The sequence below is a fragment of the Cervus canadensis genome, chromosome 24 (assembly GCF_019320065.1).
Source record: "Cervus canadensis isolate Bull #8, Minnesota chromosome 24, ASM1932006v1, whole genome shotgun sequence".
Classification (NCBI taxonomy): domain Eukaryota; kingdom Metazoa; phylum Chordata; class Mammalia; order Artiodactyla; family Cervidae; genus Cervus; species Cervus canadensis.
In genome coordinates this window covers 5,272,538-5,294,911 of record NC_057409.1, presented here as the reverse complement: position 1 = coordinate 5,294,911, position 22,374 = coordinate 5,272,538, and the positions used below count along the sequence as shown (strand labels likewise).

The following is a 22,374-nucleotide window of genomic DNA, read 5'->3' as shown; positions in this document are numbered from 1 at the left end:
AAATGTAGCAACTAAATATCATAGGTAGAACTTCACTGGTGGAGTACAGTGGCTAAGATTCCATGTGCCCGGATTTGATCTCTGGTCAGAAAAACTAGATCCTATGTGTTGCAACAAAGACCCAGTGCAGCCAAATAAATAAATACTTCTAAAAATAATAATAAAAAAATAAACATCACAGGTAGATATTTGACCTTGTCTTGAGTCCTCACTAGACGAACCGTCTGTAAAAAGACATTTTTGAAACTACTGGGGACATTTGGTTAGGATGTGAGTGTTAATTTCATTAGGGGAGATAATAGCATTGTGATTATGTAAGAAAATGTTCGTGTTGTGTATTTTCCACAGTGGTGTATTGGTACATGTTTAATAACCAACTCCCAGGGGTGGGGGTGAAGGGAGCTCTGGTTTGTAGCATCTGTCCATTTCCGTGGTGTAAATACTCCCACCCCAGCTGATGTCAAGCAACCAGCTTGACATCACGGAATGCCAAGCCGAGAAGAGGCCACACAATCAGCCAGCCCTCAGCAGCCAGGACCAGCTGGCTCCGAAGCTCCACTGGTTTTAGAGATCTACGCTGAAGTTATGTGCAGGAGACACGACAAGATATCTGGACTGTGTGTTGAAATAATGCCCTAAAGAAAAAGAGAAACAGATAACAAAAGAGAGGGGAAATGAAGCAAATGGAACAAAATGTTAACAATGACTGCATCTGGGTGATGGATACACGGGGTTTATTAAATTACCACTTTCTTCTACTGTGTATATTAGCATATTATCTAAATAAAACATTTAAAACTAAAGCATCATCGGATATATATAAGCGAGAGAGCTTTATTCCAAGGCTTGTAGGTATGCACACTGATTCCTGGACTCCTACCCTAACTCCACAGCCCCCAGGGGTCTGAAGATAAAGAATGGGAACCTCAGGCATTGACATCACATGCCTGAATCCATCTATCAATCCATCAACAGGTCATAACCAAGATGTCTCCATGGACCCTCGGCTAGGCTGAGGGTGGAAGGAGAGCCCCCGAAAGAGAAGAGTGACACAGGGTCTGATTGGAAGTCCTGGGTTGTACCATCTGCTGACAGAGTGGGCAACTCATCCCAAGTCTCTGAGTTCCTGTTTCCTCGTTGGCAAAACAAGGGTAGGAATGGCCCGCGGTGAGAATTAAATTGTAATTCACAGGCCCGGCTCCTGACACACAGTAGGATGCTCAGGAAATCCTGGCTTCCTCCCCTCCCCCAGGGCTCTGCGGGGCTGCTGCAGGGACACGTGTGAGCCGTTAAAGATGTGTAGAGGTCACTTTCTTTGCCAGAGAATGTGGGTGCCCTATTGCCAAATCTCCCCATTTTTCAAGAGAAGCTGGGGATCCCGCTTCTTATGTGAAATCTCCCGATCTTGAAATGTTGTCAACAAATTCATATATTTAAAAACATTGGGCAGGCCAAGCAAAACACACCTGCAGACCACTGGAGTGTGACTGCTGGTTTAAACCATAGAACGAGTAAAGAGCTAACCTGCATTGACGCCGAGGCCTGTGTGTGGAAGAAGGCTTTACACACAGAATGGCGCTGATTCCTCACGATCTCCCAATCGTAAGTCTCCCTTACTATCCCCAATGCACAGATGAGGAAACTGAGGCTTAGATTGGCCAAGAGACCTGGCAGGGCTGGAAGCAAACATAGGTCTTCTTGAGAACTCAAAGTTCTACTCTATCCCCCTCTCCAGATTCTTGGCAGTGTCTTTTGAGAACAAATGGCAGACCCAGAGAGAGGCAGGGCACTGCCTGTGGCCACAGAAATGTACTGGGCTGGCAGATACCCATCAGGTTTCCTCTGGCCTTCTGGAACAGGACCCCAGAGTGGACTGCCCTGGAGGAGGTGACTGTGAGATCCAGCCGCCAAGCCTGAGACGGTGGCAGAGGAAAGGCACCTTCTACTTTTTATCTCCTTGGACAACGTATGGATAGGCTTAAGAATGTTCTAGACCACAAGCCTAAGCCCTCGGTTTGTCCATCTCAAAAATCTGGGAAGCTGGACAGGAAAGGCCGCTCACCAGCTGACCGTCTGCTCCGTTGCTCGACGCGTCTAAGATTGGGCTGGAGACGCAGCCAACCACGTTGCTTTGGACTCATTCACCACGAGCTGGCAATAATTTAGATAGAGTCTGTGATTCTTTCTGATTAAAAACCTGGCCATGTTTCCCATCCTTGGTGAATTTTCATCGTTTTAGCAGTAGAGGAGAACTCACTCCAGAAAAAGGGACCACTCCAGGAGAAAAGGGAACCCTACACTCTTGGTGGGATTGTGAATTGGTACAGCCACTGTGGAAGACGGTATGCAGGCTCCTTTAAAAACTAAAACTAGAGCTACCATGTGATCCGGCAATCCCACTCCTGGGCATATATCTGGAGAAAACTAAAATTCGAAAAGATACTCCAATGTTCATAGCAACACTGTGTACAATAGTCAAGACATGGGGGCAACCTAAATGTCCATGAATAGATGAATGGATGAAGAATGGTACAAACATACAGTGGAATACTACTCAGCCATAAAAAAAGAATGAAATCATGCCATTTGCCGTAACATGGACGGACCTAGAGATTATCATGCTAAAGTGAAGTAAGTCAGAGAGAGGAAGACAAATATCATAAGAGATCAGTCTATGTGGAATCTAAAATAAACCACAAATGAACTTATTTACAAAATAGAAACAGACTCCCAGACATAGAAAACAAACTTACGGTCACCAAAGGGGAAAGAGGGTGGGGGTAGAATAAATTAGCAGTTTGGGTTTAGCAGATACACACTACTATATATAAAATAGAGAAACAACAAGGTCCTAACATACAGCAGAGGGAACTATGCTCAATATCCTACAATAAACCATAATCAGAAAAACATGGAAAAAGAACATGCATAATTACATATATCTGAGTCCCTCTGTTGTGCAGCAGAAACTAACACAACATTTTAAATCAACTGTACTTCAATTAAAAGAAGAAAGGAGGGCACTCTAAAAGTTAAGGAATTGTCTCCTTCAACCCAGGAAGAGGAAACAACCAATATTTGTTCAGATTCCTTGTGTGTGGAGCATGCAACGCAGTGGGCACAGAGAGGAGATGTGGGGGGGGGGGGACCCACCTCAGTCCAGGGAGATTTCTAGTAACTGCCAGGAGGAGCCTAGAGAAACCCCATAACCTCCCTCTTCTGGGCCCGGATGTAATCCTTTTACACGCGGAGGACTCTTGTCTACTAGACAGCGTAGGGGGTGACTCGGCACCCAGAACACCTGTGTCCAAACCTTGGCCGTGCTGCTTACCTGCAGCGTGAGTTTAAGCAAGCCCTCTGTGCCTCAGTTTCTCAGTATGTGAAATGGGAGTCACAATAGTACCAATGCCAGAGGTCCATGGATCTCTCTTACGGCACGTTAGAGCAGCACCTGGGTTTCACCACCTCTACATGGGAATAACAACAACATCTATGTACTTCCTGGGCTGCCTTAGTGGTTCAGACGGTAAAGAATCCACCTGCAATGCAGGTGACCCGGGTTCGATCCTGGGGTCGGGAAGACTCCTCTGAAGAAGGGAATGGCCACCCACTCCAGTATTCTTGCCTGGAGAATTTCACAGACAGAGGAGCCTGATGGGTTACAGTCCATGGGATCACAAAGAGTGGGATACGACTCAGCAACTAACACACACACACACAGCTCCCAGGGCCATGGCCAGGATGAAATAAATTCATATAAGCAAATCATCTGGACCCATGGCTGGCACAGAGAAAGCCACTCGAGACGCTGTTGCCATCACTGTATGTGATTACAGTTCAGTTCAGTTCAGTTGCTCAGTCATGTCCAACTCTTTGTGACCCCATGGACTGCAGCACGCCAGGCCTCCCTGTCCATCACCAACTCCTGGAGTCCACCCAAACCCATATCCATTGAGTCGGTGATGCCATCCAACCATTTCATCCTCTGTCATCCCCTTCTCCTCCTGCTCCCAATCCCTCCCAGCATCAGGGTCTTTTCCAATGAGTCAACTCTTCGCATCAGGTGGCCAAACTATTGGAGTTTCAGTTTCAGCATCAGTCCTTCCAATGAACACCCAGGACTGATCTCCTTTAGGATGGACTGGTTGGATCTCGTTGCAGTCCAAGGGACTCTCAAGAGTCCTCTCCAACACCACAGTTCAAAAGCATCAATTCTTTGGCGCTCAGCTTTCTTTATAGTCCAACTCTCACATCCATACATGACCACTGGAGAAACCATAGCCTTGACTAGACAAACCTTTGTTGAGAAAGTAATGTCTCTGCTTTTTAATATGCTGTCAGGTTGGTCATAACTTTCCTTTCAAGGAGTAAGCATCTTTTTATTTCATGGCTGCAATCACCATCTGCAGTGATTTTGGAGCCCAGTGATTACAGATGAGAGAACTATTGAAGATTGAACTTTTGATTGACTCCTATTTATATCTTCACAACTGAATCTTGAGAGCTAAAAGAGCATTTTCTCAAAGAGACTTTCGCATGAAGACTTTCCACTGACTCAGACCGGAGGACTCCTCCCCCGCCCTTATCACAACCAGGGCGGGCCTTTCTGGCTGGGACCGAAGTTCCCTCCCTCCGTCCTCCTGCCCCGGCTCATCTCTCTCCAGCTCACAGGACTCACACCCACCGCTTCGTGTGTGTCTCCCAGCAGCCCCCGGAGGAGGTGGGTCAGGTAACATTGTCCCCACTTGGCGGCCCAGCAGCCCCCCAGATGTCAGGGCCACGTGCTGAGGGACAGGAGGCCAAACACCAGAGCCCAGGCCCTGGGCGGCAGCAGCAGGCACCAAGGCTATGGCTCCGCAGGCCCGGGACCACCACTTCCCTTGGGCAAGTCACGCCTCTAACCCTCATTGCCTCATCGGTCAAAGGGAGAAAAGACCTTCGTCCAGGTCCCTTGTGAGGACTGAATGCACGACAGCACTGGGAACAACACCTAGCACATTGAGGGCTCAGTATCTTAGCAAAATGAGACATGCTATTTTGGCATACTCCTGCTTTATGCCTGACTCCCGGCAAACCTTCCCGTTGGAGACCCTGGTCACTCTCAAAAATGTCTCGGTTTGGAAAAACATTACATGGCCACTCTAAAATAATTGCCTGTAGCTGTTTAAATTATTATTATTATTACTACTACTATTATTATTATTTTCCACCATACCACACTGAGACTCTAAGAATCAAATAGGTTGGCTCAGAACAGTTCAGTAATTCAGTGCCTCCCGTGGGTGAACGTGAGCCCTGCCCTGGTGACCTCAAACTCTAGCCCTCCAGCTAAGCTCTCACCACAGGGAGACAAGATGAGACCCTGGGGCCAAGGTGATGTGCCACCTGGAGTCTGTGCCCCCTCTCGATCACTCTGGGTGCCCAGGGGGCCCCAAGCCCAATACCAGGAGGACCTGGGAGGGTCTCTTCTGTAGATCCAACCTCAGAGGTCAGATGGCACCACTGACATGCCCAGCTCGGCGGCGGAGGGGTGGCCGGGGGCAGCTCTCTCGGGAGTGGGGCGGTGTGCACCCGGCTGGCGCGTGAGGGCTGAGATGTCCACACACACGTGTGCACAGAGGCCCCTGCCCCACCAAGCTCCAGTGTGGGCTCTGAGGAGTCGGAGCAGTCTACGTTCAGAACTGGCCTTCCAGGTTGTTATGAAAGTGTGCTTGTCAAGGTAGGAGAATAGAACATATTTTATTTCACATTTTGTTAGCTTGATTTATAACTTGCAAATATTTAGACATATGGTATGTGAGCCTCCATCTGCACTCTCCCTGGGCCCCGCAAATCCCTGCCACCTCCTGCCCACTCTCAACGCCAAATGTTTACTGAGCCCCTCCTCCGCGCCGGGCCCAGGGGACTCCATGGGGTGAAGGGCACCCTCCCGGCACCCAAACGTGACCACCTCCGTGGGCGCACACCCCGCACTCCTAAACCAGTGAGGAGCTCGGAGTCGGAGGAGAGCGAGAACCTGGTCTACAGCTCTGCCCCAACCCTAGTGAGGCGGGCAGCTTCCTACCCCTCTCTGGGCCTCAGTTTTCCCGTTTAGACAACAGATTTCATTCGCCCTAAGAGGCCCTGGTACCCAGGCTGAAGCAGGGTGAAGAAGGGCACAATTAGATCGGGGACCTGGGGAGGGCGGGACCTGGCGATGGGCAGATGACTCTCTCGGGTTACCAAGGTGTGGAACTGAGCACTTTGCACTGGCGGGTCACAGATCGCGGTCCCTTTCATCTCGTCCATTCATTCCCCAAACACTGCCGCCACCCACGCTGTGCCAGCTAGGGGCTGATCTGCCGGACCTGGGACGATCAAACAGGCACACAGAAAACCGAAAGGCAAAGCAAAAGACTGGCGAGTGTGCTAAAAAGAGACCTCTAATCTCCTTCATCCTCGCAATCCTCCAGTCTCCTGTCGATTTCTCGGATGAGAAAACGGAGGACCGGAGAGGTAAGGGGCTAGGTCAACACCCTGCCGCTTAGGGCGCGCCCAGATCTTGTGGCCAGCCAGAAGCGAGGTTTCAGATTCCGGCAGTCTCCGGCCACTGTCCCAAGCTGCCCGAGGCATGGGGAGGCCCCGTCCAGCTCCCGGAAGGCTGGAGGGAGGTGAGGGCAGGGAGGGGCCGGGCCAGAGGACGCGCCGGCCGGGAGGCAGGGAGGGGCCTGGCGGCGGGTGCGAGGGGGTGGGGGGGAGTCGGGCGGCACCCACCTCCCGGGTGCGCAGCCTGGGTGCTCGGCCCCGGCGCCCAGAGCGCCAGCGGCTTAGGTGCGCGCGGGCGACAGCCGCGCTCTGGCGGGTCCGCCGCGGTCGGGCCAGGGTCGGGCTCCCAAGCGCCGGCAGAGGGGTGCGGCGGGGGGCGGCGCTGCAGTGCCCGCAGTGGCGGGCTGGGGGAGCTGTGCCCGCCTGTCCCCCGGGCTCGGCCGGGGACCGGGCAGCCGGGGCGCCGCTCCCTCGCCCGGCCAAGCCAGGCGACGCGCAGCCAGGCGTGCCTAGAGCGGGCTCCGGCCCCAAGGACTCGCGGGCACCCGGCCGGGGAGGCCCCGGGAGAAGCCAGTCCCGCGGGCCAGGGCGTCCACGGGCGCCGCCGCTCCGGCCCGCCCCCGGGGGTGGGGGGGGGGGGGTCCCGGGCCGCTGGGCCCGCCCAGGTAACCCCATCCTCGGCCCGCCCCCGGCCCGCCCCCCCGGCCGCCCGCCTCCGTCGCCGCCGCCGCCGCCGCCGCATCCCGGCTCTGGGGCGGCGCTGACAGTCTGGTCCGCGCCGGGCAGCGGGCGCAGCAGCGGGCAGGGCTGCCGGCAGGCACGGAGGCAGAGCCCCGCCGCGCGCGCCCCGGCCCGCGCCCGGCGCCGCGCCCCAGCCCGCCTGCGGGGCGCCCACCTGCCGCCCGGACGGGAGGTCCCCCCACACCCGCCCCCGCGGCCGCAGCCGCTGCCCGGGGCCGGGCGCCCGCGGCGGCACCATGAGTCCCCGCTGGTGCCTGCGTTCACTGCGCCTCCTGGTCTTCGCCGTCTTCTCGGCCGCCGCGAGCAACTGGCTGTAAGTCCGGACCCGGCGGGGCCGGGCGGGGGCCGGGGCGGGGCGGGCCCCGGGGGCCGCGGCCGGTGCCAGGCGGCGCGGGGGGCAGCGGGCGCGGGGGCGCCCGGCAGGTGTCTCGCCGCGGGACGCTAGGCTTGACCGCCCTGTGCGCCGCCGCCGCCGCCACTGCCCCGGCCTCCCTCTGAACACCCCTCTGCCCGCGTCCGGCTCCCAGCTCAGGGGCGGCAGGGGTGACGGCAACCGCCCGCACCCCGAGGCGGCCTGGGGAGCCCGGGCGCGCAAGGGGCGCGAGCGCGGGACGGCGGCAGGGGCGGGGTGCCGGGTGCGGGGCTCAGTCCGGGCTGGACTGACAGGTCGCCGAGGAAGCGCATGACGGCGAGGACCCTGGCTGCTAATATCAGGTTAATCCCCCCCGAAGTCCAGGAGTGAGCTCCCCGCGCCGAGCTGCCCGCGCCGCGCTGCCGGCTGGGCCGGAGGCGTGCAGGGACCTGTCCTGCTTGGGGGCCCGAGAGCCGGGATAGAAGCAGGGAAGAGACCGGCCGGCCTCCGGCAGCTGGCGCTGGCCGGCCTTGGTTCCCCCTGGGGCGGGAAGAAACTCCGTCCAGAGCTTAAAGAAGGCAGCAGCCCCCGGCTCCCTAAGTCTCACCTAAGAAGGGGGGACAGTGACCGCCGGTGACCTGTCTGTTTCTCCCTGATTGAGCCTGGCTCCTGGGACTCCCTGGGAAGGGGCTGAAGGTTCGCTGGAGGCAGTGGGGGATCCTAAAGGGATGAGCTTCCATGAGTGGGTGAACAAGGAAGCGAGAGGGCCCTGGACCCCTTCTTCATCCCCCTTAGTGATGGTTTTCACCCCTGCCCCAGGCTTCACCCTGGTGCCCATTGCTTCTGCCCAGAACTCTGCCCCCATCGGCCACCGTGGGCAGTCAGTGGGGAGCCAAGCTCCAGTATTGATCTGAAAAGCATGAGGTGGGAAGGGGGATAGCCAACAGTGTAGCTGGGGTTTCCATGGAGACAGCGGGAGAGGAAAAAATTCTCTCTGCATCAAGACCAAAGAACAAATATCTCCCATGAAATTGCCCCGAGTGTCCAATGGCTGTTGCTATGAGGTCATTGCGGCCGCTGGGGCCCTGCAGGCTGGAAGGAGTGCGTTCGCTGGGGTCAGAGCCACCCAGGGCTTGGGGGACGGAGGTGATGTGGAATTCTCCCAGCTGTTCTGAGAGGGAGAGTGAGCGACTCCAAGGCAGCCCGAAGTGGCTGCGGAGCTTTTGTTTTTCTTGGAGACTTAATTTGATTAACACTTCAGGGGCAGTGGCAAAGTGTACAGAAAGCAGGGTACCACCACCTCCTCCTGCTACCCCTCGGCAGGCCAACCCCGCCCCCGAGTGGGGCCTGGGGGTCACAGAGCCAAGGCTGGGGGCTGATCGGGACTTGGGGAAGTTCACGGTCCCTGGAAAGCATGAGTTCAGAGCCGGGGTCTCCAAAGCCAGCAGGAGCAAGAACTAGGTATGACTGGCCCAGAGCTGAGGGCTACAAAAAGGCAGAGGAAGAAGCAACAATTCCAGGGTCTGACCCAGGCCTTCCGGGAAGAGCGAGACATCCTCAGTGGAGTTCTGCAAGAGCATCTAGTGTTGGGGCCCATTTTACAGATGAGGAAACTGAGGCCCCAGGAGGGGAAGCTACTTGCTCATCTCAAAGCAGAGAACTGATCCCAGATCTCTGACTTCCAGGCAGTGACACACCTCCTTCCCTGACGCCGTCCCCAACTTAAGCCAGCATGGCCCAGGTAGTGTCACTACCCACCTTCAGCCGCATCCAAGCCCCAGATCCCAACCAGGGAGGCCGCCCCAGCTTTGGGTCACGCAAATCGCGGGGAATTCCAACAGCTCAGTTCTCCTGCTGCACTGTGGGGGGTGGGGTGAAGAGGGGCGGCCTCGAAGGAGAAGAGAGGTTGGCAAACCTGTTCTTTGCAGCCGCAATGGTTCAGGTTGCCATGCAGCAGGTCTCCGGATGACCCAGCTCGCTCCTGCTCCACCCCAGGCTTCAAGCCAAGGGTCTCTCTGCTCGGCCCAAGGCAAGAGAAACAAGGGGCTTCCCAGGACCCCTGCCAATCCAGAAAGGCTGTGATGGAGAAGAGATCTCTGGGCATATTCCAAGACTGGGTCCATCCCCAGGCAAGGGCCTGGGCCAGCTCTGGGGAAATAGATGTCACAGCTGGGCCTCCAAGGAGCTTGGAGGAAGACAAGGTAAAAGCAGACCATAGATGGATGAGACCGTGAATATGAGGTAGCTATCGGAGGAAAGAGATGAGTGTGAGCTGGAGTGGCCACGGAGGGGACTTGGCCTGAAGATTGTAGAATCCTGACAGTAATAATTATAATAGACCCTCCTGTGCTGTCTACATCCTGACAACACCTGAATCCCATTTTACAGATGAGAAAATTGAGGATCACGGAGGTAACTGCCCCGAGTCACCTGGCTGGTAAATGGCAGAGGCGTCTAATCCAAAAGCTGCCTGTAGAAGGAAAAGTTTCTGGGAGACAGATGTCCGTCCAGGCACGATGGCTGGCACTGTGTCTTTTCCAGCCATGCTGGAGGTCTGGCCCCAAGAGGATGGCTGGCAGCACTCTCAGAGGGGCAAGGCTGGGGTGTCCACTCCCCTTCCAGTACCTGGAATCAGGCTTCCGGCCAGGGCCGGCTGGCTGTCCGGTTGCAAGAGCTGATGCTGTCTGTTGTCTCTGTAGGGCGGGTGGCCTGGCGGAGAGGCCAGGTGTCCCGCTGCGTGCAGCTGTTGGGCAGGATGGAGCTTGGAGCTGGGAGGGCTCTGTAGCCTGAGGCCTGGGCAAGCCCAGAGAAGCTAGAAGCTGTTGATTAGACTTGTGTCTGGCACCAGGAGTGAGTTGACAGCTTGTGGCAGCTCCCACCACTGAGGGAGGGAGAGAGGGAGGGATGGATGAGACGGTCCATCAGTGGAAGGCCTGGATCTTCCACAGACCTGGGCTTGTAAATGTCTCCGAGTGTTCCCCCCGGCACTGGGGCCATGCTGGAAGTCAGGAGACTTGGTCCCCAGAGCTGGGTGGCCTGGGATGGCCTCTTTTTCCCTCTGGGCCGCAATCCTCAGCAGATTGTTCTGAACCCCAGATGGAAGTACTGGAAGAGTTAGATAGATAAACTAAGATAGAATAGATACACTAAGGTTTTATCATGGTAGATTTCCTGAAGAAAGGCGGTGATGTGCTGAGCTGGGGCCCCCTTGGAGGCCCAGTAGGCATGGCCAGGGGGCCTGTGCTACATTCACAGGTCGTCCAGCAGAGTGGCGAGGGCAGATGGCACACAGTTCCATCCCAGGTCTGCCCCTGACCAGAGGGGTGACCTCGGACAAAGTACTTACCCTCTCTGAGCCTCGGATTCTTCATCTGTAAAATGGGACCCACATGTGAGGGTGCTGAGGCTACAGAGAGCCTATGCACACCGCATGCTGAGCACAGAGCCAGCGATGGAAAAGGCAGCCATGGACGATGCTGCTGGAAACGGTGGCAGCCGTCACTGCGCTGTACTCCCGGTTACAGAGATGATGGAGAGGAAGGGTCTTGGGAAACTGCCGTCCACATCCTGCGACCTTGATCACACAGGGAGGATCCCCGGCTGCTGCCTCCCTGGTGTTCAGCCAGGGCCCCTGCGAGAGCCTCACCGAGCCAGGAAGGCCAGCCCAGCTCCTGGGCAAATCCTGCCAGCCAGAGGGGATGCTACCAGGAGCACCCTTCGCGCCCCTGGGGAAGGCCTATCGCTCCACACTGGATCCGACTCCCCACAGATGTGCAGCCCCATCGCCGGGCCGAGTCCCCGTAGGCCTGCTGACCCAGCAGGGCGCGGGGTGCGGTGCCACTCCCCGGCCCACGAGTGGAGTGGTGCCTGGCACTCTGGGGACAGCTCACCAGGCCGGGTGAGGCCAGAGCCAGCCAAGACGTGCAGTGCCGGCCCCGCAGCTAAAGGTGTGGTCTGTCGCCCCCAGGAACTGTCTCTCTAGTCTCTGGCTAAAACCTGCTCCCTTCTAAAGAGCAAAAGCCCACCCCCTTGGATCACCTCCTATGGCTCTGGGCGTTGAATTATAGTCACTGACACACCCATAGCGCTTTACCGTTTACACTAGGATTTCTCACCATTGGTACTTGGGGCCTGTGGTGTGCATTGTTGAATGTTTAGCAGCATCCCTGGCCTCTCTACCCACCAGACACCTATAGCACCCTGCCCCCCGCCCTCCGCCAGCCAGGGAACCACCAGAAATATCCCCAGACCTTGTCAAATGTCCCTAGAGGGCAAAATCACCCTGGTTGAGAATCAATGACTTACGAAGCATTTTCACACCCACTTCCTTATAAGAACCCCCTTCCCCTTCAGAGGAGGGAATCCATATTCAACCCTACTTCAAAGGCCCAGAGGTGCAGTGACTTCCCCAAGGGACATCCCACATGCCCCAAGGCTCAGTACTTGACTTGCTCTCAGATGTCCAGATCTCCTGGTGTTCCATCCTCTCCTTAGAGAACTGTTTCCTATCATATGTGGTTGTTGTTCAGTCTTTCAATCGTGTCCCACTCTGTGCAACCCCCATGGACTGTATGTAGCCCCCCCAGGCTCCTCTGTCCGTGGAATTCTCCAGGCAAGGATACGGGAGGGGGCTGCCATTTCCAAATAACGTGGCTCCTTCTGCAAGGTTAGAAGCCTCCAGGGGCCGAGGCTTTGGCACAGACGCCTGCCGGCAGCCTCAGTGCCTGGCACACGCCTGGCCTGTAACAGCTTCTCAGTCAACATTTCATGAACAAAGGGAGGACAGGCCTGTTCACTCCTGAGGATTGTAAGTTGCTGTCACATCAGGCCCCATCTGATGTGGGCCCTCCCACTTGGAGTGGGAGGGAGGCTCTGCCCTACTGCCCCAAGCCACGGGTGATGCTCAGATGTGCCAAAGTGGGTATCACCCAGCAGATGCGAGGCTCTGGCCCGCAGCTCTGGGCCAGGGCACCCGCTCAGAGCCAGGCTGAGAGCACTTTCTCCCCTCACCCTCCTCTCAGGGCCCCGGGACCAGGCTCTGCCCGAGGGGTTTGCTCAAGCAGCAATCACGACCCAGCTGTCTGCTGTGGCTTGACTTTCTTCCCTCAACCCTGGATTAGCAATTGAGCAACTCAGCATCTGACAAGACAGTGCTCCCCAAACCTGTTGAAACTCGCCCAGCTCGGGCCCTGTGGGTGCCTTGGGAGAACTGAGCATTTGCACCAAGCCTCATCCTCTCGTCCCCAGCTCTGGGAAGAAGGGCTTGACCTGAGCCAACCAGGCGTGGAGTTTGCCAGGCAGCCGCCGATGAGGGAGGGGGTGGGGGGTGACAGTTGCCCACCCATCGCCCCCACTCCAAACAAGCCTGCAAGAGCCGCTCGGCGGACTCAGCTGGGAGGCGGAGCTGTGACCCCATGGTTGCTGTCCAGATTTCCACAGGAGTTGCCAGGTTTTATCTCTGAGTCCTGAGCTGCATCTTCTGTGATCCAGCCAAAGCCGGGAGAAGACTCGCTCCCTGCCGTGACCCCCAGCTCCCCCTTTCCCCCTCCCAAACCCCTCTCCGCCTCCCCCGTCTCCTGGCAAACTCGAAACCAAACGCTTGTTAGTTCCCTGGCCAAGTCAGAACCCCCGCAGCGGAGGGGACCTGGTCTGAGAAAAGAGGCAAAGGGTGGGGGGGTGGGGGGGAGTAAAAGGAGGGAGGGAACACCCCTGACAGCTCTCGGCTCACAAGGGAACTTGGAGAGGCCCCTTAGGAGCAGCATGAATCCGCTGATGAGACCAGAGGGGCCTCTTTGCCGCTGTGACCCTGAAGGGTCCTCTTGGACCGTTTCTCACTGTGTTCACACACACATCACTGCAGAACTGGATCTCAGGAACTCCTCTACAAGGACTGGAGACCTCAGGGCACCCCCTTGAGTCAGGGATGCCCGGCTGTTCTGGCACCCTGGGGCCGAGAGGACGGAATCTCAGCCATCAGAGTCAGAGGTTCTTGCAAGTGCTCGAGTCAGCCTCCTCCCGGAGCCTCCAAGCAGGAGGGCGAGTGCCTGGCGAGCCCTGTTTGATGGCGGCGCGCACTTCCTTGTCCAGACCTCTTCTCCATCAGGCGCCGCGCTAGGCACCTGGGGGTCCCAGGGCACAGCAGTGGTAGAGCTGGAACCCCACTTGAGGTCTCTGACTGCCTTCCGGACCTTTCCCTGCGGCAGGTGAAAGCAGGCCTACAGCCCACCCCCCTTGCCCGTCATCCCTGCTGGAGGTGATGAGCGACAAGGGAGGAGCCCAGGTTTTCCTGCCAGCCCTGTTGGGGTGCGAGTGTGGGCTTAGCCGCCGGCTCCCCAGGCCTGGGCCTTGAGCAAGGGTGCACCAAGGCCGAGGAACTCGCTAGAAACCTAAAGACACAGGGCATGAGCCTGACTCCAGGGAGCCCCCCACACTGTCCCCGGACAGCTCATGAGGCTTCCCCATCCCTCCTGACACCCCTCTCCCAGGGCTCCCCCAGCCCAGCTAGGGGAGGACCACTCAACAGCTTGATGGCTCCAAGGCAGGCAAGGTACTCCAGGGAGGAGGGTAGAATGCGTCTGTGCAAGGGAGACGCTCTCTGCTGGCAAATTCGGGGGCGAGCAAGGTCAGGAAGTGCCTTAAATTCACCGCCCACTGGGCCCACAGCCACACCTTCCCCTAGAGAGAAAAGGAAACTTCTTCCCTCCTGGCGCAGCTCGGGAACCAGCCAGGTTCAGGTCTGAGCTGCTACTTGCTGGCCCTGAGTCAGCCACCAGCTCCCCTGGGACCTAATCCTGTGAGATGGGAAATAAGAAATGGGGGTGGGGGGGGCAGGAATGGCAGGTAGGGAAGTGGGGGCAATGTGGGACTGGGAGTAAGATGTCGAGACAGAGGAAGAGACGACAATTCCGGGACTGTAACACTGCAACGATAACCCATCTTCTTTCCATCGAGGTAGAGATGAAGAAACAAATGCAAAATACTTCAATGCTGATTTGTCACACATGTTCAGCTAGATCACCCCGTTCTGCGTGCGTGCTATGACTCCTTGCTCAATAGATGTTTCTTGAACACATTTTAAAAAAAATAAAAAGAGAGACAGAAGATCAGGGTGCTGAGACTTCTGAGGATGAGGAGTAAAGGGAGCCAGGGGCCAGGAGATAGGGGTGGGGGGTGCAGACAGCACCCTAGGGGACAGGAGCGGGGCCTTGGGCTGCAGGGAGGCTGTCACTCCACTCGCAACTGAGGAAAAGTACTTGGAGCAAAGAGAACTTGACGTGGGCGTTGAGAGCTGCATGGAGCTGGGCTCCGTCTGGGAGAAGAGCGGCATGGAGGCAGCACCCACCACCCCACAGCCCCTGCGGGCATCTCCAGGGCCAGCCCCTCCTCGCCGGCTACCCCTGCAGGGCTTTCAGGCCAACAGCAGCAACTCCTTCCACTGCCTGAGAAGCTGCAGAGGTCATGGACCCAGATACTGTCCAGGCGGCCACGTAACCTCCGAGGCATCATCCTCTCCAGCACCCCTCGCCCCTGAAAGATGCCTTCACTGTCAGGCAGGGAAGATACGGGGTCTCTAGAAAGACCTATCAATGGAAGGATAAGACTACCTTCCTCAGACCAGTGCCCACTGATGCCAAACCACCAAGTCCTCTATGCCCTGGGCCATCGCTGGAGCCTGATGAGACAGCCCAGGTTTAGAAGCCAGAAGGACCTGTTTTCAAGTCTTGACTGTCCCTGAATGACTGCACAGCCTTGAAACACACACCTCTCTGAACCTCAGTTTCCTCATCTGTAAAACAGAGGGGATGATACCCACCTGGAGAATCCTGCGTGAATTTATGACTCTATATCCATGTAAGGTGGCTTATCCGGTGGCTCAGTGGTAAAGAATCCACCTGCAACGCAGGAGCCGCAGGCTTGATCCCTGCATCAGGAAGATCCCCTGGAGGAGGGCATGGCCACCCTCTGCAGTGTTCTTGCCTGGAGAATCTCCTGGACAGAGGAGCCTGGCGGGCTACTGTCCATGCGGTCACAAAGAGTGGACACGACTGAAGTGACTTAGCATGCACGCGCCCATGTAAAGATATAGTGGAGCACGTGACTGTTGTTTGAGGAGCAAAGTGACAAGGGACGTAAGGTCCCTCTTCCCATCATCTAGTCCCAAGAATGGTTCCCAGGTTCCCTGGGCACACCACTATCCGTGCCATCCTCACGCCAGGGTCTCCAGCTCTGAATCTCCTAACAGCACCATCCCCCGACTCCTCAGTCACCCCCATTCCTAGAGGACCCATCTGATGGGCCAGGACCACTGGCAACACACCCTCTCTCTCTGAAGACTGGAGATCCCGTCAACCATCAATGGTTGGGATCGAGGCTGAAGTGACCCACTGACCCTGAAGGGCGTGTGTCCTGCCCTCTGGGATGCTCAGCTGAAAAGAAGGGCTGGGAACCCAGGTGGAAGGGAGCTGATGGAGCCAAGCCAAAGAAGACAAATGAGCCAAACCACCCTGGGGTCCCCCGGAAGAGGCTGCAGCTCAGTGGACTAAGGAGAGGCTTTGAGAGGGCAGGGATGCTGATACTGCTGATGAGCATACTAATGATAAGGAACAACGATAATATAATCGTGTTGCCAACAGGAGAGGCGTAACTGCTGTGTGACTGTTTAACCCACCTCAGCCTCCAGAGACCCGAATTATTCTTCTCCCCATCCTAGAGGGGAAGACACAGAGGCTCTTGCCGCCAGTGACACGGAGACGGGATGCCGACCCAGTCCGTCCATCTCTCTTGGGCAGTGCCTCGCGCCGCCTGCCACGGGCAGGGATGAGAGTCTCGGGACAGGGACGCTACAGAGACGGAGACTGCGGGGACAGAAGCCCCCCCAAGGCCTGAAAACAGCTGGGGATGTGGACGGCTCCTGGGGAACCAGGGACTCCCCACCCTCCAGGTGCGCCGGGGGGCCCAGACGGGTCACAGACCCTCTCCCTCACCCGGCCGCATCTCCTGGGCGGGCAGCTCTCCGATCATCAGGCACTCGGTTCCTTCCGGCTCCTCCTCCCAGTCTCTTGGCCTCCTTCCTTCCTGGTGTCGCCCGGCAGGCACGACTGCTCCTCGGGAGGCTCTAAATGCGGCCTGGGCAGCAGGGAGGCCCGAGGGAGGAGGGGGCAGAGAGAGGCCCGGGCCGGCCTCCCAGCCCCCACCTGCCCGCAGCGGGGCCGGGACCCACAGCACTGATCCGCCCGGCCTCCCAAACGCTCCAGCAATTTCCCGTCCCCTGTCCTCCTGACGCGCAGAGCCAGAGCCAGGGCAGGAGGTGGAGAGGTGCGGATTTTCCTCTAGGAATTTGTATATATATGTATATATATATATATATATATTTTTTTTTTTTTTTTTTTTTTTAAAAAGCCAGCAAACCTGGAAAAGCTTGGGACAAGCCCAGCTAATTTTAGTTTCTAATGAAAACAGCAGGTGGCTGAGAGGATCTGATCTCCCTGGCAGGGCCAAGGGCCCTCCGGCCTCGCAGGCGGCAGGCACGGGCCGCGGGGAGGGCCTCCTGGGAGGAGCCTGCTGGACTCCAAGCCCCCACGGGAGGAGACGGGGCACGCGCTGGCTGGCAGCAGGGCGGCCCAGGGTGGGGGGGTGGGCGGGGGGTAACCTGATCGATGGCACGGCTGTGGCTGGAGTCCTGGGTGGCCCTGGGCAGCGAGTGGTAAATGGCTAAGCCTGTGCTCAGCAGAGGCCGGAAGAAGCCTAAATGGGAGCAATGCAACCCCAACGAGGGAAGAGGCAGGGGTGGCCAAGGCCCTCCACCGGCTGGCCCCACACTCCGCATCTCCCCCAGGAATGGCCAGTGCACTTGACATCTGAGCCGGGCCCAGCCCCAGGTCAGCGAGCGGCACGCGTGTCTCTGGGGGAAAGGGTGAGCCACCTGAGGGTGTGGGGAGGGCATTCCTGAGGCCCCTGGGACCAGCTGGGCCTTGCCCGCTGGGCTCTCTAAGTCCTCCGCAGGCCGAACGGCCAAGGAGCCCCCAGGTTCTTCCGTCACCCCCGCCCTCCCCTCTCCTGAGCGCTTTGCAGGAGGGGAGCTGCGGGGACCTCATGAGCACAGGGTCCCCCATCTATGCTGCAAGCACTCACTGAGCACCTTCTACGGTCACAGCCTGTGCTGGACGTCGGGGAGGCCGCAGGCTGGACACACACGGAGCGGGCCGTGACGCCCTGCAGCTATCAAGCGAGGCAGATCCACAACCGGGGTGCAGGCGGGGAAAAGGGCCCGTGTGAGCTGGGTCTGCGTCCCAGCTTTGCTGCTCACTGGCTGTGTGACTCTGGGGCGCCACGCCCCCTCTCTGGGCCTCCATTTGCCCATCTGTAAAACGAAGCCAGGCATCCTAACCGAAGAAGCAGCACAGGCCACAGCCCATGAGGCTTGGGGTCCCAGGCCCCGCCCCTTCTCCAGTCCCAGTTCCATTCCCAGTTCTGACGTCCAGCCCTTTACAGGCAAGAGCGTGGGATCTGTGAGAACCAGAGCGGGGTTAGGGCTCTGCTTCTCAAACCATGGGAGGGGTCAGCTGAGGGGCCAGATGAAAGCAGGGGCTGGGGGTGGTGGGCATTGGTGCCAGTCTTGGGGGGCAGGGACACTCCCCAGCGGAAGAGCTTTCTCAGCTTCTTCCTGGAAGCCGTCCCGGTGACTCACAGCCGTGGCAGGCCGGCAGCTCACCCCTAAATCCCTTCCACTGTTATTTCAGCCTGTGTCCCTCGTTGAGTTCGGAGCGGCAGCAGGGGCAGGCGGAGGGCAGGTGGGGGGTAGGGGGCTCCCTGGTCCATGTCCCCCGTCTTCAGTGTCAGGGGCTCCATCTATCAGCCTGCATGGGATGGGGCCTAAGGCCTCTGCAGCTTAAACCCCTCCATCCCCCCAGGCTCTGACCCTTTCATCTGCAGGAGTACCTTTAGGAGACAGGCTCCGACAGGGCGGGGACTGGGCCAAGGTCGCACCACACGCAGGTGGCTCGGCCAGGCCTCCCCAGCTTGCTCGCCTTGCCCGGAGAACCCCGGCCTTGGACACAGAAGCCAAGCTTCCACACCACCTGCCCTGCCCTTCCCCTAGCCCCTCGGCCAGACACGAGAGGGGGGCAGAGCAGAGGTGGGGGCCAGCCAGCTCTGTGCCCCCATGTCACCGCCCCCCACCACCTTCTCCTAGAAGCCAGCCCTGGCATCTGAGCAGGAAAGGATCCAACTTGTAGGCCCAACTCCTAGTCCCCCATCACCCCGTGGCCTCCCAACGTGGACCTGGCCCATGGCCAGTAGCCAGGCTCTTGGCGCCCCCTGCAGGCCAAGAGCGCCAAGTGGTGCCAGCTCCACAGCTGGGCCGGGGAGACAGGGCCCCCTCCCCTTGCAGAGGCACCCTCCGGCGGACCCTCAGCCATCTTTCCGAGCCCCCGTCTCCCTTCTGAGATTCTCAGGCGTCTTGCCCAGGCCTCATAGGGACGCTACCAAGCCTCTGTGCATTCTCCAGGCAGGACCCAGTAGCAAAGACTAGGAGCCTCCCACAAGGCAGGGAATGGGGGGAGAGTGAGGGAGGGGGGACTGCCTCCCGCCGAGACCACCCACCTCCCACCTCCAGAGCTGCCAGGGAAGGGCGAGAGCCTCAGAGTCGCGGAACACCCAGAAATCAGCTGAGAGCAAGATGCAGCAGACGCATCTCACCAGGTTAACTTCTCCCAGCGGCCTGGGGATGGAAATCGTTACCTCCACTTCCCGGAGCAGGAAAGCCAGGCGCAGGGAGGCCCAGCAAGCAGGGGGCTGGTGCAGCCGTGAGGAGGAGAGAGGGCGCCAGAATCAGGTTCCCGGGGACTGGGAAGGGAACACCACCAGTGGTCACGCACAGGCTTCCCCTAAAGCCCCCTCCAGGTGGGTGCAAGCCTGGCTTCACAGCTGCTGCAGGGAATTCGTTAAAAAACCCATACACCCATCAAGCCCCGCCTGGAGTGGGGCCCAGACACCTATGCTTTCCGCAAACCCCGCAAATGTTTTGCTGCACAGATTTGAGAACCATCACTCTGATCCAGCCCCCATGCCCGACAAAAAGAATCCAGCTGTTGATGGTACACTGCCGGTGGGGAGAGCTTGGCAACCCACAGGTGACCCACCGTCTATCTACACCTTGGCCCGCATCCTTAGGTCCAGCGAACCCAGCTCCCAGCAGCCTCTGCCCACTGGTGACATTCCAGTCCTTGAGCCACTTTAAAGAATATTGGCTCTACCAAAGGCTTTGAAGTCGGGCAAAACCAGGGTCAAGTCCTGACTCTGCCTCTTACTTGCCACGTGACATTGCACACAGGGCAAAATATTTCTCTGTGCCTCCGTCTTTAACCCCTATACAGTGGGAGTTCATTGGCTTGCTGAGGATTAAATGCAATCATGTAAGTAAAGTGTTAGGCTTTCCTGATTAAGGGCCATTGACGCTGTTGTTGAGTCACTAAGTCGTGTCTGACTCTCTGCAACCCCAGCATGCTAGGCTTCCCTGTCCTTCACTACCTCCGGGAGTTTGCTCAAACTCATGTCCATTGAGTCGGTGACGCCATCCAACCATCTCATCCTCTATTGTCCCCTTCTCCTCTTGCATTCAATCTTTCCCAGCATCAGGGTCTTTTCCAATGAGTCCACTCTTTGCATCAGGTGGCCAAAGTATTGGAGCTTTGGCTTCAGCATCAGTCCTTCCAATGAATATTCAGGGTTGGTTTTCTTTTTTAGGATTGACTGGTTTGATCTTCTTGCAGTCCAAGAGACTCTCAAGAGTCTTCTCCAGCACCACAATTCAAAAGCATCCGTCCTTTGCCACTCAGCCTTCAAATTAGTTATTCTCATTGCTATTGTTATAAAAAATCTCCCATGTCTTACTAGGATTTCTGTGTGATTTTCTATCTGGGTACCATGCATTTATTCATTCCTTTACTCGGTAAACAGATGTCAAGTTCACACCCCATCGTCTGAGGCCCCGGGTTAGACCATCTTTCACATCCAAAATCCCTGTAGTGCCCGACTACAGTTCTTTGACTTGGCCACAAATGGTGGTCAGTCTCCCCCTTACATTACAGGTGGGGAAACTGAGTCCCAGAGAGTGGCGACCTTCCCCCTTTATCCTTCTTCTGATAGAAATCTGTGAAGCTTCCCTTGTGAGACGTACCAGCATCTTTACCTCCACCCCCGGAGAACCATTGCTCTTACATCAAGGAGACCTGGGTTGCTGGGCTGTTTCACTGTGGAGTCTGGTGCAGTGGGGCACCTCCTCTCTTTATATTCAAAGCCCTGGATCCGTGAGGTTGGGGCTGAGGCTGAGGGTAGGTAGAGCAGGGGTCTGAGTCTCCTGTGGGAAGTTGGTGGGAAGGCCCCTTTCCTTCTCTGAGCTTACCAGTAAGGTAAGGAGTCTGGACCAGACCATCTGTCTCATTCCCAAAGGCTGTGATTCTGTGCACTCTGCTGCACCTCCAAGAACCTGGGAGGAACCAGGTGCACCTCCCACTGAAGAGGCAGAAAGAGGGGCCGGGGAAGAAAAGGCTTTCCAGAGTCACCACTCGGCTCTTCTTCCACCATCAGACTGCTACTTGTGCGCCTACTATGTGCACTAGCCTCAGCCAAGGATGCTGGGATGGGTGGCTGGGGGCAGGTTGAGGGGCAGAGTTTGGAGCACAAGCCTCAGGGTCATCCAGACCCAGACTCCGATGCAGGTCTGCTCTTCCTTACAAGCTGGGTGACTGCGACGGCCACCTCCCTGCTTTGAAATACTGACACTTAGTAGGTGCACACCCTTCCCTTGAGAGAGAAACCACTTTTCTTCCTCACAGGGTCTTTCCCCAGCTCTGCTCCCACCCCGGTGAGCGTTCTTGTATCTTGCTCCGGGGCCCCTTGGATCCTGGCCCAGATCACAAAGTCATCGTCATTAGCCAGAGTAGAGCCTTCCGGGGCCCTCACGGAGGAGGACAGGCAGGGGAAAGGCCCATGGGGTCAGAGGGGTCTGAGGCTTGGCTCTTTCACTTGCTACCTGGATTCCCTTGGGCATGTCACCCTCTTAGCCTTTATGTTGGAGTCCATAAAATGGGCACAGTAATTGTCAACTCATAGATTGGGGGTGAAGTGGGTTTGATCCCTGGTTGGGGAACTAAGATCCTACATGCCATGTGGTGTGCTCAAAAGATTACAAAAACAAAACAGCAATGCTCTGCCTGTCCTCCGCTGAAATGGACGCAGTAAAGCCCCCTCTCACATGCGCCTGCTCCCAGGGTCCCGTGACAGAAAGCCATGTTATCTGGCCTGAGATCCCCTTCCGACCCTGTGAGGTTGGGCAAGTGCTGGTGCCTCATCCCCGGGCGGTAAAGAACCCAGAGGCTGAGCGGGAAGCCTGGCACACTTCCGTTTTCATCTCACACTCCCTCACGCCCGTCCCCAGCCCCCCATCCTCACTGCACACATTGTCCTAAGTGCTACTGCTGTGATGCTGGTCTCTGCCCGGGGGCCCTGGGAAATGACTGGCAAAGAGGATCGCGGCCTTTGTAGCCAGAAGGTAGGCTTAGGTCGCGGGGGTCCCTGCCTGGGGATGAGGGAAAGAGACACACCAGACCAGACAGTGGCTCCAAGGCTCCCAGACAGAGGGCATCTCGACATGCAGGGCTTGGAGTGGGGAAGGTCTGGTGTAACATCGGGGACCAGATGCCAGTCGCCCAGGGGCCCCGAGGTGGGGAAGGATCCCACGGGGGCTCTGTCAGCGG

The 22,374-nt window shown here is 57.3% G+C and overlaps 2 protein-coding genes across 7 annotated transcripts in view; one reads left to right on the top strand and one right to left on the bottom strand.

Annotated features, from left to right (window-relative positions):
- Positions 1 to 6,503: 6,503 nt before the first annotated feature.
- On the bottom strand, positions 6,504 to 7,504 carry LOC122426752 (basic proline-rich protein-like). Its single transcript, XM_043445889.1, has 2 exons — positions 6,754 to 7,504; positions 6,504 to 6,640 (listed from the first exon to the last, which is right to left on the bottom strand). The coding sequence occupies exons 1-2, from the start codon at positions 7,502 to 7,504 to the stop codon at positions 6,504 to 6,506; spliced, it is 888 nt and encodes a 295-aa protein (XP_043301824.1).
- Positions 7,271 to 22,374, top strand: part of WNT4 (Wnt family member 4) — a 29,126-nt gene continuing 14,022 nt past the window's right edge. For 2 of the 6 annotated variants that reach the window (XM_043445985.1, XM_043445987.1), the window contains exon 1: positions 7,381 to 7,579. In XM_043445985.1, coding sequence (XP_043301920.1) covers positions 7,503 to 7,579 — 77 coding nt within the window. In that variant the 5' untranslated portion in view covers positions 7,381 to 7,502. Of the gene's footprint in view, positions 7,580 to 14,487; positions 16,560 to 17,278; positions 19,319 to 20,316; positions 22,170 to 22,374 lie in introns of those variants that run through there. The other 4 variants (XM_043445984.1, XM_043445988.1, XM_043445986.1 and 1 more) reach the window with 4 other exon arrangements.

What these genes read in the sequence shown, in the direction of transcription:
- LOC122426752 (XM_043445889.1), bottom strand. Translation starts at nt 7,504, where the DNA reads ATGGTGCCGCCGCGGGCGCCCGGCCCCGGGCAGCGGCTGCGGCCGCGG. An exon ending in CCAGGCTGCGCACCCGGGAG is followed by an intron (nt 6,641 to 6,753) that starts GTGGGTGCCGCC and finishes ACCTCCCTCCAG; the next exon opens with CCTTCCGGGAGCTGGACGGG.